This window comes from Dasypus novemcinctus, chromosome 13 (genome assembly GCF_030445035.2).
Source record: "Dasypus novemcinctus isolate mDasNov1 chromosome 13, mDasNov1.1.hap2, whole genome shotgun sequence".
Lineage (NCBI taxonomy): Eukaryota > Metazoa > Chordata > Mammalia > Cingulata > Dasypodidae > Dasypus > Dasypus novemcinctus.
This window is the reverse complement of record NC_080685.1, coordinates 52,011,657-52,027,105: the sequence shown is the minus strand read 5'-3', so window position 1 is coordinate 52,027,105 and position 15,449 is coordinate 52,011,657. Positions and strand designations below refer to the sequence as shown.

Here is a 15,449-nt window from a genome sequence, read left to right as displayed (position 1 = left end):
ATCTATATGGGCAGAGGTTTGCGGTGGCAGTGGCAGTGCTGAGACCGGCAATAGGTTTATCGAGATTGGAGAAAAAGTTGATGGCTTGGACCATGAATTTACCATTTTGATGGCAGATGTTCTATTGGCCTTAAGTAAAGATAAAAGTTTCAAGGAGTCATAAAAGCTGGGGATTTAGCCTTTGAAATGCCACCATAAAATAAAGTTAAAATCAAATTCTCTAAGAAATATAAGTATTAAGAAGACAAAGAGCATAGAAAAGAGAAGAAAGCAGTGGAGAGATGATACGTACCAGAAAAGTGAGGGAGCAGTCAGATTTGCTACAAGAGGATCAGACAGTATTAGTTCATTAAGGGCAAAATATAACTGGAGGAGTGAGAGCAGGAGGCCAGCTCTCTTAAGTCTCTCAGACCAGCATTCCCTAGGATACTGTACAAACTTGGAATCTCAATCTTAGTTTCGCCCAAATTTTACATATAGAGAAATCACAAAAACTACAGGCTTAATGACTTGCCCAAACACAGGGCACCAGGGGTCATGTTTTACTTATCCTACTCAATAAAAATGAGGACCACATGCAGGGGACTATCAGGCTCTTGGGGACACCTCTTTCTAAACCTAGGGCTTTTATTTATTTATTAAACACAGTTTAATAAATAAGAGCCTGAGAAACTATGAGTTCAGAGTACATAGTAGTTCTCCTAGAACAGCAGAGATGTGCCATCTCTCAAAGTTAATATTCTTAAGCTCAGCAACCCCATTAAGGTATTAGATTAGCAGAGTTCTTTACAACAGGGATTACAATTAGGGACAACTGTATCCAGGCAAATAACATGAAGAAGCTAAATGTGTCAGGAAATGGTGAAATCAAAAGCACATGTTCTTCACCAGCTCCCAATTTTCGTTACATGAAATTTTATAAATTTGTCTTTAGAGGAGAGTACTAGTAACAATCCTAGGAACAAAGAAACCTCTGCCCTTCAAGATGAGTCTAAACTAGTAATGAAAATATAACAAAATTCTCCAATCCGATTTTAGCAAAGGATTTTATTTGCTAATCCCAAAAAAAAAGGAAAATTCAGAAAATAGCCACCTACTGCAAGAACAGTTCTATAATAAACATTTGAAATCATCCTTTCCTCTCCATCCTAGGTATGCTCTTTTATGTATATTGCATTTTAGAGCAGATGTACAGAAATACTCTGTGTGAAGGGCACATGGCACTTGACATATGAGCTCCCACTTTCGGGTATACCTGACGGTCAAGGGGAGCCTTTTTAAAAAAAAATCCCTCCTCCCTCCTCCCACTCTTCCTACTTCAGTTGAAAAAGTACAGAATTGGTTTTTTTCCCTTCCAGCTGTGGTGAAAATATTGAATGTTGAAAAATATCTGGATATCTGTAAGTTTTGGGTTACATACTTAGGTATTTACAAAGAAAGGTGAATCTCAAGTTCTACTGCTCCCCAAAATGGCTAACAGAACAAAGGATTTAATTAGAATAGCTAAAGAGCTGAGCCATTCTAAGATGGAGTCAAACAGGCTTTCTCAACCGTCACTGACTTGCTGATCACAAACCCTGTTATAGATTCCAGTCCCAAATACAGAATATATTTCAGGGAGAGCCAGCAGAATACTGAGATAATTGAACAGAACAGAAATCTGGTGAAGGCACAGAGTAAACAATCCCAAGAAATTTTTGGTGCCATTTTCATTTAATAAGCCAGTAGTATAGCAACCTAAAGACCTTGGCTGTGATCACACTAGGATGTTTTTATGGAATTGCTGCAGGAAAACATGATTGGTAGATGGCATCCTCTGGCTCACTGTTGTGCTAAGTGAGCAGCTCCAACATGGACTTCCCGGAGAAATTTAAGGCTGGGGAGTGTAGCGGAGGTATTTCTTGCCAGATGGGAGCTCTTTGGTGAAGACACCTTTAGGGAAAAGGCGTTTGGCTTCATCTTCAGGGATGGTTGGAAGGACCATCACACTGTCTCCATCCTATTGAGAGATATTGAGAAAGGCAAAATACAATCTTACTGTAAAGCCTAAAGACAAATTTTAGAGAAGGAGCTATAAGTGCTAAAGAGATCAGTCAAGTATTCTTTACTCTCTCCCCTCTGAGAAGATTTTCAGAAGTTATTTCCCTACCTTACCAAGAAGCCATTCTGTTTTAATTGCAGCAATGCCTTCCCACCCCACTTTAGATTTTAATTCTAAGTCCTGTCCATGGTCAACCAGGCCCTGTGCAAAGGGGTCCTGCCTCTTTTCTGAGCTCTAGCATCTTCCCCCACCTCCTGCTGCTGCCTTTGCAGACACACTGCCTTCCTTCTATTCCTCAAACACACCAAGCTCACTTTTAGGTAAAGGTCCTTGTACTCGCTGTTTCTCCTGCCCTCACAAATATGCAGTGGCTTGGTTTCTTTCTTCCTTTACATCCTTCTCAAACGTCCCTGCCTGAACGGCCAAATACAAAACCAGCCCTCTCATCGCTGTACTCCAATTCATCCAACTTCTGCCTGATTATTCTCTGTAGAACCTGCGGCACTTATGACCCGCTAAAATACACTAAACACTACTTTTTGTCTCTATTCAAGTGTATATTCTATGAGGCAAGGGACCTTTTTTGTTCACTGCTGTATTATTAAAATACCACCAGGCTCAAGAAATATATGTTTGATAATGTATATATAATCCTTATGACTCATCTATTAGGAAAAGTAGCAGCAAAATCACAAAACTTGGGACTTGAGCTCAGAACTCTTGGTTATTTAGGTTAACATATTTAAGAAATGTAGCAAAGTTAAGACATTCTTGTGATGCTACCTATGTCCTACATATTGCAGAAATTCAAGAAATGAAAAGCTATATAGGTTTCTGAGTGTAAAAGACTGAAGTGCGAGAGAAATAAATGTCATGACATGTTTCATCTCATTATCATACCAAATAGCTTTATAGCCATGGCTTGAGAAAGTGGCTAATCAAAGTTCTGTTATATTTTAAAAATCTCTGTATTAGGAAAAGAATCATTCTGACCAATTAATTTGTCCAATCTAAAAGGTAGAAAGTAACATAGGAAGTTTGTGTTTTATATAAAAAACATTAAAGGCCTTGAAAATGGCTTCTTACCATGAAAAATTTTCCCATTGTACTTGCAAGCCAGAAACAAGAACAGAAGGGAGCCACTAGGAGACTGGCCCCTCATGCATTTTGGGCAAGTGAATCTCTGCCCTCTTATCCTCTTTACCTTCCAATCAACTGGGGTAGCAACCCTCTTTTCTGCCGTCAGCTGGAGAGAAATAACTACTCTGAGAATCTCATCAAAGTTCCTTCCAGTGGTAGCTGGATAGAGGATAGACAGCTTCAGTTTCTTATCAGGACCAAAAATAAACACCTGCAAAGCACAGAATGAAATGCTTTAGATGTTAAAGCCACTTAGAAAGTGCTGCAGCCAGTAAAAACTTTTTGAGGGGGTTAATAAAAATTCTAGAGGGGAAGCAGACTTGGCCCAATGGATAGGGTGTCTGCCTACCACATGGGAGGTCTGCGGTTCAAACCCTGGGCCTCCTTGATCCGTGTGGCACTGGCTATATGCAGTGCTGATGCGCACAAGGAGTGCTGTGCCACGCAGGGCTGCCCCTGTGTAGGGAGCCCCACGCGCAAGGAGTGCACCCCGTAAGGAGAGCCGCCCAGCGCGAAAGAAAGTGCAGCCTGCCCAGGAATCATGCCACACACAAGGAAAGCTGACACAAGATGACGCAACAAAAAGAAACACAGATTCCTGGGGCCGTTCATAAGGATAGAAGCAGTTGCAGAAGAACACACAGCGAATGGACACAGAGAGCAGACAACTTGGGGGGGGTGGGGGGGATGGAGGGAAGAGAAATAAATAAAAATAAATCTTTAAAAAAAAAATCCTAGAGGGATACATCAATATATTAGTCTGGGTGCCTGGAATGTAGGTAATTTTCTTCTCTATGTTATTTTTCTTAACTTATAAAGGAATTATATTGGTTTCTGACTGTTTCAGTAAGAAAAACTGTAAGTGAATTAATCCAGGACAGGCTCTAGGAAGATACTATGCCAAAATCTATCAGACTAGGGAATTGATATTGGCCCTCAAAGAGCTGTATGTTTATACAGATAAGGGGTTGGAGTTATTCTCTAGTGGGCAGTAGACAGAAAAAAACAGAGCTACCTTATGAAGAAGGAAATGGTAGCTCACTTTAAAAACAGAGCTGTCAGGAGAGCTATGGAAAAGATTTCTAAATCCTAGAGGGTATCTTAGGAAAAACTACTATTTTTATGTAGAATTTCAAGAACTATGAATTAAGTAGTTTAAAATTATAGTTGGAAAATTCAGCCATCTAGCACTGATATTACAGATAACCAGTGAGATTATCAATAATACATAGAGACTTCATAAGTGGATATATTTCCATTTTCCTTCTAGTTGGTCTAAGCATTTACATGGACATATAGCTTGGTCAGTCATATAAACTATAAAATGGATTTCTGACACTTACCACACGAGCTGTCACAGGCATGCCCTTTTCGTCCTTCTCTGCTGGGTCCAGCATTCCCAACAGAATGGCAAGGTCCCGATTTTTATCATCGATGATGGGAAAAGGTAATGTTTCTGTGGGCGCCTCACCGTTGTAGGCATTGATATCCTGAAATGCAGATGAAAGGGGAAAGAGAAGTTTACACCAGGTACATCCTCTGAATTGAATGAGCCCTCATTTTGCAAGATAGGGAAGAACACCATAATCATAATACTCTTCTCTATAAAATTTTAATAAAATGAATGAATGCACACTCCTCACCCCAATTATTCATTGATAGAATAACAATTAGGGTACAGTATTCAGTCAATAAGCACAGACCTTTTCACACCCAATTCTCTTAAAATTTGATATGCTTTTATGGCTTAAGAAAGCAGCAGTGACTTTAAAAGGTGCCCCTGGGTACCCAAATACTTTATCATCAGAAGCAATGGGTTCATTACTTCTATCACATCTAGAAATAATGCCACATGAAAAGAAAATTATGTAGATCTGATCCCTGCCCCTCAGACATTAAGCTACATGATATTAAGAAATAAAACAAAATATCGTAAAACTTAAAGCAAACACAGAATTGAGATGATATACTTCAAGGACAAGTAAAGGTCAAAGCTAGGTCTATTATAGGTGAACATAATGGGGTAATCTTATACAAGGTGAAATCTGCATAGAAAACCCAAGCATTTCAAATCTAATCTGAAGGAAATAATGTACTCCTTCTCCCCCTAGTAAGATTGCATTCATTCATTCACTTCTACTCTTTCTATCACAGGATGCTTTTGGGGGTGAGTGGAGCCTAGCTTCATTACTTGATCAAACACTTATGCAGCACATGAAGTGGGCTTAGCATAATGGCAAGTCCACGTGGAATACTGATGAGTAAGACATGGTTCCTGCCTTAAAAGAACTTCTAATTTGGTTAGGTTATTCTCATAAAAGCAATAGCAAATGCAAGACTATAATAATTAAGTGGAAGATTGTAAATGGTAAATTATTAATACCTCCATTTGGAGGTTCACTAGTTAGAAAGGCTTTAAGAAATAGGTAGGACTTCTACCTGGCCTCTTTTTTATTTTTATCTTTTTCTGTTCACTGGTTTGTTTTTCCAAATGAGCAACAGGCTATTTACAAATAAGCAGATCTCCAATGATATGTGTTAAAATGGCAATTCTATCAGTTTGAAATCTAAATGAAAAAAAAATTCATTAAGGTACATTTGATCTGTGAGTTTTAAACACTTTTTGCTGTAATGACAGATTCATTTTAGTTTTGTCCCCTGAAACACATAAGCACCAAAATTGTTAAAGAACACTTAATATTTAGTAAAACATTAAGGACTGTAAAAATTAAAGGGGGAGGGGGAGTTTTCAAAAGGAAATCTTACGGAGATCAGTTTACTGCAAATAAAACACACTAAACAGTAGGTGCCACACTCCTGACACATAAAAATACTAATAACTAACAGATACTCCAGATATGGCAGAGCTTGAAACAATGGTTATCAAATAAACTAAAGATACTTCAGATAAAAAGGAGAAAACAAAACAGTAAAGAATGAAATAACCATCTCCATCAACATAACAGACAGGAAGGATGAAGTGAACAAAACCAGGTACAAGTTTTTTCCCCAATGTTTTCATCAGGGTGCTGTTTTTTTTTTTTCTTTAAGCATGCATACAATTATTCTTCTTTCCATTCTAAATATTAATATTTTACCCTTTAAACAGAAGAGTAGGGAAGAGAGAAAATTCCAAACCCTTTTTGAAATTTACTACCAGATCCACTGAGGTCAAACTAGTGACAGCTAGTCTGTACCACTAGAAGAGACTCAAGCACTCTGATTTCCTTGCTCCCCCTGCTTTAATCTACCTGGCCTCTTGAAGGATGGATAAGATTTTTCACTGAAAGGAAAACATTCTAGGCTGGGGTAGCAATGACTGACATTATGCTCAGCAAGACTGAGCCTAAACTACAGATGGGACAGTGAGAAACTTAGTGGGTAGAATTTTAGGGAGTAATGGGAAAAAGGACTTAAAGATGGAATAAGGTCTATTTATTATGGGGGGAACCATGAAAGTAAAACAGGTTGATGGCATTGCAGATTTAGAAACCTTTGAGGATTCTTCAACAGAGTTGTGACAGGACAAAAGTGGCATTAGGAAGTTTGAAATGGATGAAACACATTTTAACAAATTCCTTAACACTACTCTTTCAATTTCCCTTCTATTTTCATAGTCTGTCATGTCACCATGACTATAAATAGCCAATATGTGTTTCATGCTAGAGGCACTTTGACTTTTCCTATATTACCTTTAGGATGCCAAAGTTTGGGTACTGTTTCTGATGGTTGGACCTTGTTTCCTATTCAATGCAATCAAATTTTGAAAACTTCTAAGCCAGAGGTTTATCATCTAAAACAAACCTGATTATGCTTCTAACTTTAAGAGGTATTATACTATAGGCTACTGTTTTCCTTTTCCTTGGCTGCTCAAGCAAATATCATGCAATAGGTTGGCTTAAACAATGGGAATTTGAGGCTAGGAAAAGTCCAAATCAAAGCATCATCCAGGCCATGCTTTTTTCCCAGAGACTGGCATTGGTCCTGGGCTCCTGTTACATGGCAGTACACATGGTGGCCTCTTTCTTCTCTTCTGGGTTCCACTGGTCTTTAGTTTCTTGCTTCCTGTGGCCTTCTCTCTGCTTATAAAGGACTCCAGTAATAGGATGCAGACCCATCCTGATTGGGATGGGCCACGCCATAGCTGAAGTGACCTCATGAAAAGGTCCTATTTACAATGTGTTCACACCCATAGGTGCTTTTCTGGTGCACATAGCTTCAAACCACTGCAGCTATAAATTCTCTGGTCAGTCTTTTGTAGTTTTTATTACTGCTTTGCAATACTGCCCAATCCTGCTGCTTACTTGATTGGTATTACAGCACACCAAAGAACCATGTTTTGGCTTTATTCTATCCTAAGACAGGCTACTTCCAACTACTTCCAACTTTCTATCATCTAATACCAAGAAGAACATCCACTTGAGATTCAAGTCCCATTGCCATCATTTGCTAGCTGCGCAATCTTGAGCAAGTGCTTTCAACTTCAGTCAAAAATTTTTCTCATGCTCGCTTCGGCAGCACATATACTAAAATTGGAATGATACAGAGAAGATTAGCATGGCCCCTGCGCAAGGGTGACATGCAAATTCGTGAAGCGTTCCATATTTTTTCTTTTGAGGGCTAAAGAGACCCACCGGTTCTATGGTCATGGCAGATGGGGTTCACTGCCATGTCAGATGACCCATCTTTGGAGCTGGATTTCTGCGTGATGGAGCTGGACACAGATGGGATCTCTTTTCACAAGGTTTTCATGCTACTTTACTGGAATTGTAGTTGGTGCTGGGGTTTAAGATATATCTAGGGGATTTGAATCTCTGGACTGACAATATGATAGCCAGGCCCTGAGCCTCAACAGACTTCAGCTCCTACACTCTGATTTATTGGACTTACCCCACTCAGCTAACATGGAGTTGAAGAATGTCAACCACCACACCACGGAGCCTAGAGTGCCTACAACTGAAAGCAGGAGGATTGCATCCAGTATCCATGTGGAATCTAAGCCTCCTCTTGACATAGATGTGCAATGGACACAACCAATCCAAGGTCCACAGAGAAAATGTGGCATTGGTGTGGGAAAAGTGGCCATGGTGGCTGCTGGGTGCGGGGAATGGGAGGAAGAGATGAGATGCGGAGGCGTTTTCGGGACTTGGAGGTGTCCTGGGTGGTGCTTCAGGGACAATTACCGGACACTGTAGATCCTCCCAGGGCCCACTGGATGGAACGTGGGAGAGTATGGGATATGATGTGGACCACTGACCATGAGGTGCAGCGATGCCCAGAGATGTACTTACCAAATGCAATGGATGTGTCGTGATGATGGGAGAGAGTGTTGCTGTGGGGGGAGTGGCGGGATGGGGGCGGTGGGGTTGAATGGGACCTCATATTTTTTGAATGTAATATTTTTAAAAAAATGAATAAAAAAATAAAAATTAAATTAAAAAAATAAATAAATAAAGACTGTTTGGTCCAAAAAAAAATATTTTTTTTCTCATGTACAAAAATGAAGGCAAAAACACATACCTCCCTTAAAGTAATGCTGCACTTAAAGTAATAAAAAACTACCTGTGAGAAAACTATAGAAATGCCAGTTACTATTTGCTGCCAAATGTAAGAGATGAAAGAAAAATCCACCCTACAAAAGAGAACTGGCCTTCCCTTTTCTCCTGTACATGATTTTTTTTTATCATGTACAGGAGGATTAACTGATTTGAAGTAGCCATGGGATGCAGTCCAGGTTGCCAACCCACAGATCAGTAAAATACTACATCTTTTATTCAGTTATAGGCAAAGTGCTTGAAAGAGTGCCGAGTACACATTAAGAGTTAGCTATCACTATTATTTAGTTGCACACTGTAGCAAACTTCTTAAAATATTCTCAAGCAAGTGTTGGCTCACCAAAATTATTTTCCAAATTCTTTCACTCAAAGTAGATACCTTCTTCCATTCTTTCATTCAACAACTACTGACTGCCTGATACACTGAGCACCCAGCATTGCACAAAACACCGCTGAAACTTATACTCTGGTGGGGAAAAACAAATCAAACAAGAAATATGCAGAATATTTTAGATGGCAACAAGTGCTAAAGAGCAAATTAATTAGAGGGGGAAGAGGGAGTACAGAAGGGAATTATGACTTTAGCAAAGTAGGCCAAGGAAGGCCTTAATGAGGTGTCAGTTGAGTCAAGACCAGAGAGAGGTGAAGGCAAGCCGCACGAGGTAACTGGGGAAAAGTCTTCCAAGTATAATTCTAGATGTATTTCAAAGGTTAGAGCTGACAAACAAGTTTGCTAATGAATCAGACAAGTGATGTCAATAAACAAGAAGATTTAAGGATGACTCCTGGATTTCCTGACTTGAGCAACTAGAAAAATGTGATTGTTATTAGCTGAGATGAGTAGGATGTTGGGGTGAAGAACAGAAGCCCAGTTTTGGACATGCTCGATTTGCATGACTGGATATCCTAGACGGAATGCTAGGTAAGCAGTAGCTATCCCAATCTGGAGGTCAGGAGAATCTGGCCTATAGATGGAAATTTGGGAATCACAACATATAAATGGTATTTAGAGATGTGAGACTAGATGAGCTCACCAAAAGAATGGGTATAGATAGACAAAGGAAGAGTTCCAAGAAATAGGTTCAAGACAACTCCAGCATTAATTAGGAGTTAAGAAATGATAAAGATCCAAAAGCGTGAGCAGGAATAGCTAGAGAAAGAAGGAAAACTAGGAGTGTGGTATGTAGGAAGGCAGGAAAGGAAAACTATTTAGGAGAGAGTAATCAGCTAGGTTGAATGCTGCTGTTAGGCTGAGTAGGACAAGAATTGACCACTGGAATTAGCAATGTACAGGTTATTATAATCAGTGAAGTATGAACCTGAGGTTTACTTGTACCTTCACCTCTTAAGTCCAGCTATTTATTATCTGTAACTTGATCTATAACCTCAGGCTCATTTGGTACTATACCTTGCTCCAGGCAAGATGGTCTTCCACACTGTCTATTGAAAGGGCAATCAACTTAACATTCCTCTTGGCAAATTCTGGTGCCAGCTTGGCAGCTCTGCCAAGCTCCGTAGTGCACACTGGAGTAAAATCCCGAGGGTGGGAGAAGAGAATGCCCCATCTGAAATGAAGGAAAAGGTCACAACTGAATAGAGAGGCATTACCAACACCACACAGAGAATTCCTGGATCAAATACAGGTATTCCATTCCTTTATTCCTTTTTATTACTTTATTCCTTTTTATTACTTTATTCCTTCCCTTTCCTCCCTCCCTTTTCTCTCTCTCTTTCTCTTTCTTAAGTGAATGCTTATGAAGAAACTTTACTTTTAAACTTTTCTGTTGAGCAATGCTTTTAAATCCTCTTACCTCCAGAAAAGCCTATGTTTACAGCCCAATTCAATCAGAGATATGAAATCTAAAATAATATTTAAAAAGACTTATTTAGGGGTGTTGCCTCTTTTTAATGACTATGGAACCATCCTAACTCCTTTTCAGCTGATAAAATCTGCTACTTAAACCAAGAAGCTTATTAAAATAAATTTTTTTCCTTCTTACCCTCTTCTACATTTTCCCCTAAGCACAGAAACCCTGACATTCAGCTCTAATAATCGATGTCCCAATATGCCCTGAATCCAAACAAATGCCTGATTACAATAATAAACAGATTGTGTAATCTAAAATAAAGAGGTTTCTATCCTCTATTTATATATAAAATTAAGCTGCCACTTGGCTTAAGTGACTGGATATAAAATCTTTTGTAAAACTACTGATCTAACCTGCCAAACAGGATACCCAATATTTATACCCTGACAAAAGGAAACTTTTTAAACAGTTTTACCTATCTCATTTGTAGTTTCTTTTTCTTCCTGCTTCAGACTACGCAGTAGAAAACTGACAGCCTACAATAGCGTTCTAAAACTGCAGTTTCTTAGTAAATACTAATATTTAAATCACCACCGTCTAAGGTTAAACTTGTATAGTTTTAAGCTCATTTCAAACTAAGACTCACCAAGAACTTCTGGGCTACTATTTCCCTCTCCTGAGCAACAGAAACAACTCTTTCAATTGAAAAGGATATATATATATATTCAAAATAAATTTTATTGATACATATTCATAAAGCATATAATCCATCCAAAGTGTACAATCAATGCTATTTGGAATAATCAAGAGTTGTGCATTCATCACTTCAATCAATATTAGAGAGTTTTCATTACTCCAATAATAATAATAAACAATTTTTTAAAACCCTACCCACCCTTCAGCAGTCACCTATCAATGTATCATTCCCTTGCCATACATAACTGCTATTCTATTTGTGTCTAATTTATTTGCATTTATATTTGTATAGATGGAATCAAACAATATGAATATCTTTGGTCTAGTTTTTTTCATAGCGTACTTCCTTGAAAAGGATATTTTAACACCAGTTCTCCACACTCCCATCCACTTACAAGAATAAGGTAGGGTCCCAAACTAGTAGATCACTAAAACTAGGCTAGATGCCAAGCATGGAAAAGTTTGAAAAGTTTCCCAGAGTACAAAGAACAAAGCAGAGACCAGGGCAATCTTCTTCCCAACTACATTTGCCACTCAACTCCCAGGGCTTCAGGAAAGGAAAAGACTTAACACAAAGGATGGAGGCCCTATGGCAAGACTAGTAAGAAATAGGTAATATTAGTCCCCTCACTGCTGCTCTTAAAAGTAATTCAGTATTATACATTATCCCATTTCTTTCCCTCCTCATTTTCAGAAAACAAAAGCTTTCCTGTTTAAGGGAAAGCCTTGGAAGTTTACTGAAGATGTATTAATACTACGGAGAAGATGCTTCCAACCCATATAAGTATACCATATACTTAGTCACAAGGCTCAATAAATTCACCAAATTCAGTACCCGAAACCCTTTAGTTTTGATTTGTCAGGGGCAGACATCTATAAGGTTTGAAATTATTTGAATCACCCTCCCCCAAAATACCTGGATGGAAATTGGCAGTCTAAACGGAGATCAAATATAGAATCAAGTTTGGCAAAATTATATTTTAGGCAAAAATCCATGTATTAATGATAGAAAGTGCCCAAATTTCTTTTCAGGGAACAGTAGGGAATACTATACAGTGCTTGACCCTAGGCAGACTTGCATATTATTTGTTTATAGATGCAGTTTTCTTTCTCATCTTCCTAATAGTGGCTACCTGAGAAGCTACCGCTTTTAACCAAATCTAGATAGAGCCAGAGGTGAATAAACAACAAAATTTTTAAAAAGTATGGTTAGCTTAGTTATAGCATTTATAGTTATCAATAGAATAAATATTTAATCCATACAAGCTAAGAAGTTCTTGATGCTGTTTTATGGGAGTTGGAGTTATAGGCAGAACTAAGGAGGAATACACTCTCAAAATCCTATAGAGTTTTGGAGAAATACTAATACCTAGATTCTAAGACTGCTCATAACCCATATATCTGAAGTCTTTCCCTGCATTTATTGCCTTCAAGAGCTAAATTCTCCATTTCTAACCGAGTCCTCTCTTTCACAAAGCTTAACTTTTCCCCAGTGGTCTAAGAATACACCTATGGGTTGTAAAGGTAGGCTGCATTAAGACTCTTCCAGACTCTCTGCTAGCTCTGTCCAATTATTGCTTCATCTCATAAACTTCTCTCTCATATGTATATATAAGTATATGTAAACACCCCTGAATGTTGGATATAAAAAGGATACTAACCAGGGAGGAATTGCTAAGCCTCAAAATACTGTGTAGTGGGCTACTGGATTTCCAGAATCACTCTAATATAACTAGACACGTCTGGAGTGTTTTTTATTAAAACGAAGCAACTTAAATTAAAAGTCTGCAGTTTCAGAAACTGTAAAATAAAGGTGTTACTAATTTACTCCCAGTGGTAATGGAATGAGTGCCAGGCCAGATTATATAAGTCACAACTTGGCGATTATCAATAAAGTCATGTAGTGGATGCAAGAGAAGAAGAGGGAGGGAGCAGTAAGGGGCAAGACACTAAGGAAACAAAAGGATCTCAGGCTGGAGAGGTACTGGAATCCCCGTGCCTGTAATAGCCTACTCTGGCAAAAGCGGGTCACTGCTGTTCAACAACCTCAGAAACCCTTTCCCTTAAAGTGATGCAAGTTCTGGAATGAAGGAAACACCTAAATACAGAATGTTCTTGGTTTCTCCAAAGCTGTTACAAAGTCATATCCTGGCCATTGGAGGAGGCTCTGGACAAAAAGTCTTTTGGTCACTTACTTGGCAGCCGGTGGTTTAGAATTTTGTATTTTGTACCCAGAAGTCTGTAAATACTACTGCAGCAAGCAAGAACTCTGAGAGAGCCTGCTGGGCCCTTCCCCTGACCTGCAGCCAGCAAATGCCCTTGGACTCTGGCCTTAGACACCCATCTTCCCCAGGGAGAACATTTCAGAACAGCGGAGGGAGGACGCTGCGACCCCAAGCAGGAGTCCCTGGCCGGCCTCGGCCCGACTACTCGGTACGCAAAGTTTACCAAACCGAGTTAAACAGAAAACTCCTCAGCACCGGCCTCCAGCAGCCTGGACCTGAGGGAACCCAATTCCGTTCGCCCGGGCTCCTGCCGCCGGAGCGGGGACCCACTCCAGAGAGGGGCCGACGTGGCCGACGCCTGACCGGGGCCACACAGCGAGCGGCACGTGCGGGAAGCGGGGCAGGAAGGAGGTGGGCGGCGAGCAGGGAGGGGAGGGCGGAAGGCAGAGAAATAGGGAAGGCAACTCCGCGCCCGGACGCAACCGGAGGCTGCGCAGGCTACGAGGAGGCCACTTACGAGTCTCCCAGATAGTCGTGGAAACGGAGGCGGCCGACGGTGGTATTGGCCTCGAAATTGGGGGCCTCATCCCCGAGCAGCAGACCTCCGGGCATGGCGGCAGCGGTGACGCGGCGGGGCGACGAAACGCAGCTGACAGCGACCAGCTGGCTGGCTCTGGCACGGAGAGCGCAGGGCCCCGCACCGCGGAGTAAATGGAGCCTTGAGGGGCGGGGATAGGGGCGGGGCCGGGGCGGGGCCGGGGCTGGATTGGGGGCGGGGCCGCGGAGGGCGTGGGCAGGCTTGGGGCGGGAATGGGCGGGGACTGACCGGAGCCAGGGGCTGGGCGCGGGATCGACCGCCCGGGACCCGGTCCAAAGCGGCGCCAGAGCCCGGGGCTTTTGGACCCCGGCGCGCGTCTCCCCTCACGTGACTAGGTGCTCAGTGACGTAGGCTCCCTAGAGGCTTGAGGGATGCGCCGGGGTTGAGCCCGCCGTGCCTTGGGGCTTTAGGGGTGAAAGGAAGCCGAACGCAGGAGGAAGGGGAGCCCTGAGGAGGAGGGTCGCCCGGGCGGGCAGGGTCGGGCGCTGGAGCGCCCCCGCCGGGCGGAGCCGCACGCGTCCGCGCAGACCCCCCTGCGCACCCCCTCGCCCAGCGCCTGGTCGGGCCGTCCTACCCCCCATGCCTTTAGTGAGAGCGTCTGAGTCTTGACCGCCCCAGCCACTCTACTCATGATGATCTTCGTCTCTACAGAGGATGTGGCAAGACTCAGACCTGTGGAACCTTCTGTCAGAGGAAGTGGCTTTCTTACTGCAGCAAAAATTCCCGCACCCATGTCAGTGCTACGGGGAATGTAATCAAACTTTTTTGATACTCCCCCGGGCCCCCGCGTACCAGGGTTCATTATGAACCATAAAATATTCAACACCGTTATCATGAAATCTAGATTTAAATTTTAAAACATACTTTTTGAGACCTACTGTGTGCAAGTCATCTCTGCCACACATGGAGGTAGGAAGTTTCCATTCATTTTTGCGATTTGCCAAGCTCTGTTCTAGTCCCTGGTGGTGAGCAAGGTAATAGAGCTGGGACAGAGATGACAGACAATAATCACCTAATTAAACACGAATATTTTAGATAGCCATAAGTCCTATTCAGAGACTTAAAATGATGTGCAAGAGATTGTTTTGGATTAGATGGTCTGGAAAAGCCTCCAGGGCAATGTAGGTAAAAGTAAAGTACTCTTAGTACAGGAAATGGCAGCTATTATTTGGATATGGTATTGCCTCATGCAATTCCTCTTGCTTTGCCTATGCTGTGTCAGGCCCTTTGCCAAACCTGGTGATGCAATGTAGAGATAACCAGTCCCTGTTCTTATAGGGAAGGCAGATTACATGCAATTATGTTGACATGTAGGGTAAATGATGATGGGGGAGGGTGCCAAAGGATTGAAGTTCAGAAGTGGGAAAAATCCTCTGGATGGGGCTG

At 41.3% G+C, this 15,449-nt stretch overlaps 1 protein-coding gene and 1 non-coding gene across 2 annotated transcripts; one reads left to right on the top strand and one right to left on the bottom strand.

Moving 5' to 3' along the window:
- Positions 1–1,027: 1,027 nt before the first annotated feature.
- PRDX6 (peroxiredoxin 6) lies at positions 1,028–14,182 on the bottom strand. Its single transcript, XM_004469420.5, has 5 exons — positions 13,983–14,182; positions 10,145–10,301; positions 4,525–4,671; positions 3,246–3,392; positions 1,028–1,999 (listed from the first exon to the last, which is right to left on the bottom strand). Exons 1-5 carry the CDS (start codon positions 14,075–14,077, stop codon positions 1,871–1,873), a joined length of 675 nt encoding a protein of 224 aa, XP_004469477.1. The 5' UTR covers positions 14,078–14,182; the 3' UTR covers positions 1,028–1,870.
- On the top strand, positions 7,684–7,790 carry LOC111766784 (U6 spliceosomal RNA). Its single transcript, XR_002798752.1, has one exon. It is a non-coding gene; the product is annotated as a U6 spliceosomal RNA (small nuclear RNA).
- Positions 14,183–15,449: the final 1,267 nt, after the last annotated feature.

Bases quoted from the DNA above. Each gene is read 5' to 3' on its own strand.
- PRDX6 (XM_004469420.5), bottom strand. From the start codon at position 14,077: ATGCCCGGAGGTCTGCTGCTCGGGGATGAGGCCCCCAATTTCGAGGCC. The intron at 10,302-13,982 runs GTAAGTGGCCTC...CCTTCATTTCAG, and splicing joins CACGACTATCTGGGAGACTC to ATGGGGCATTCTCTTCTCCC. The intron at 3,393-4,524 runs GTAAGTGTCAGA...TGTGCTTTGCAG, and splicing joins TGCCTGTGACAGCTCGTGTG to GTGTTTATTTTTGGTCCTGA.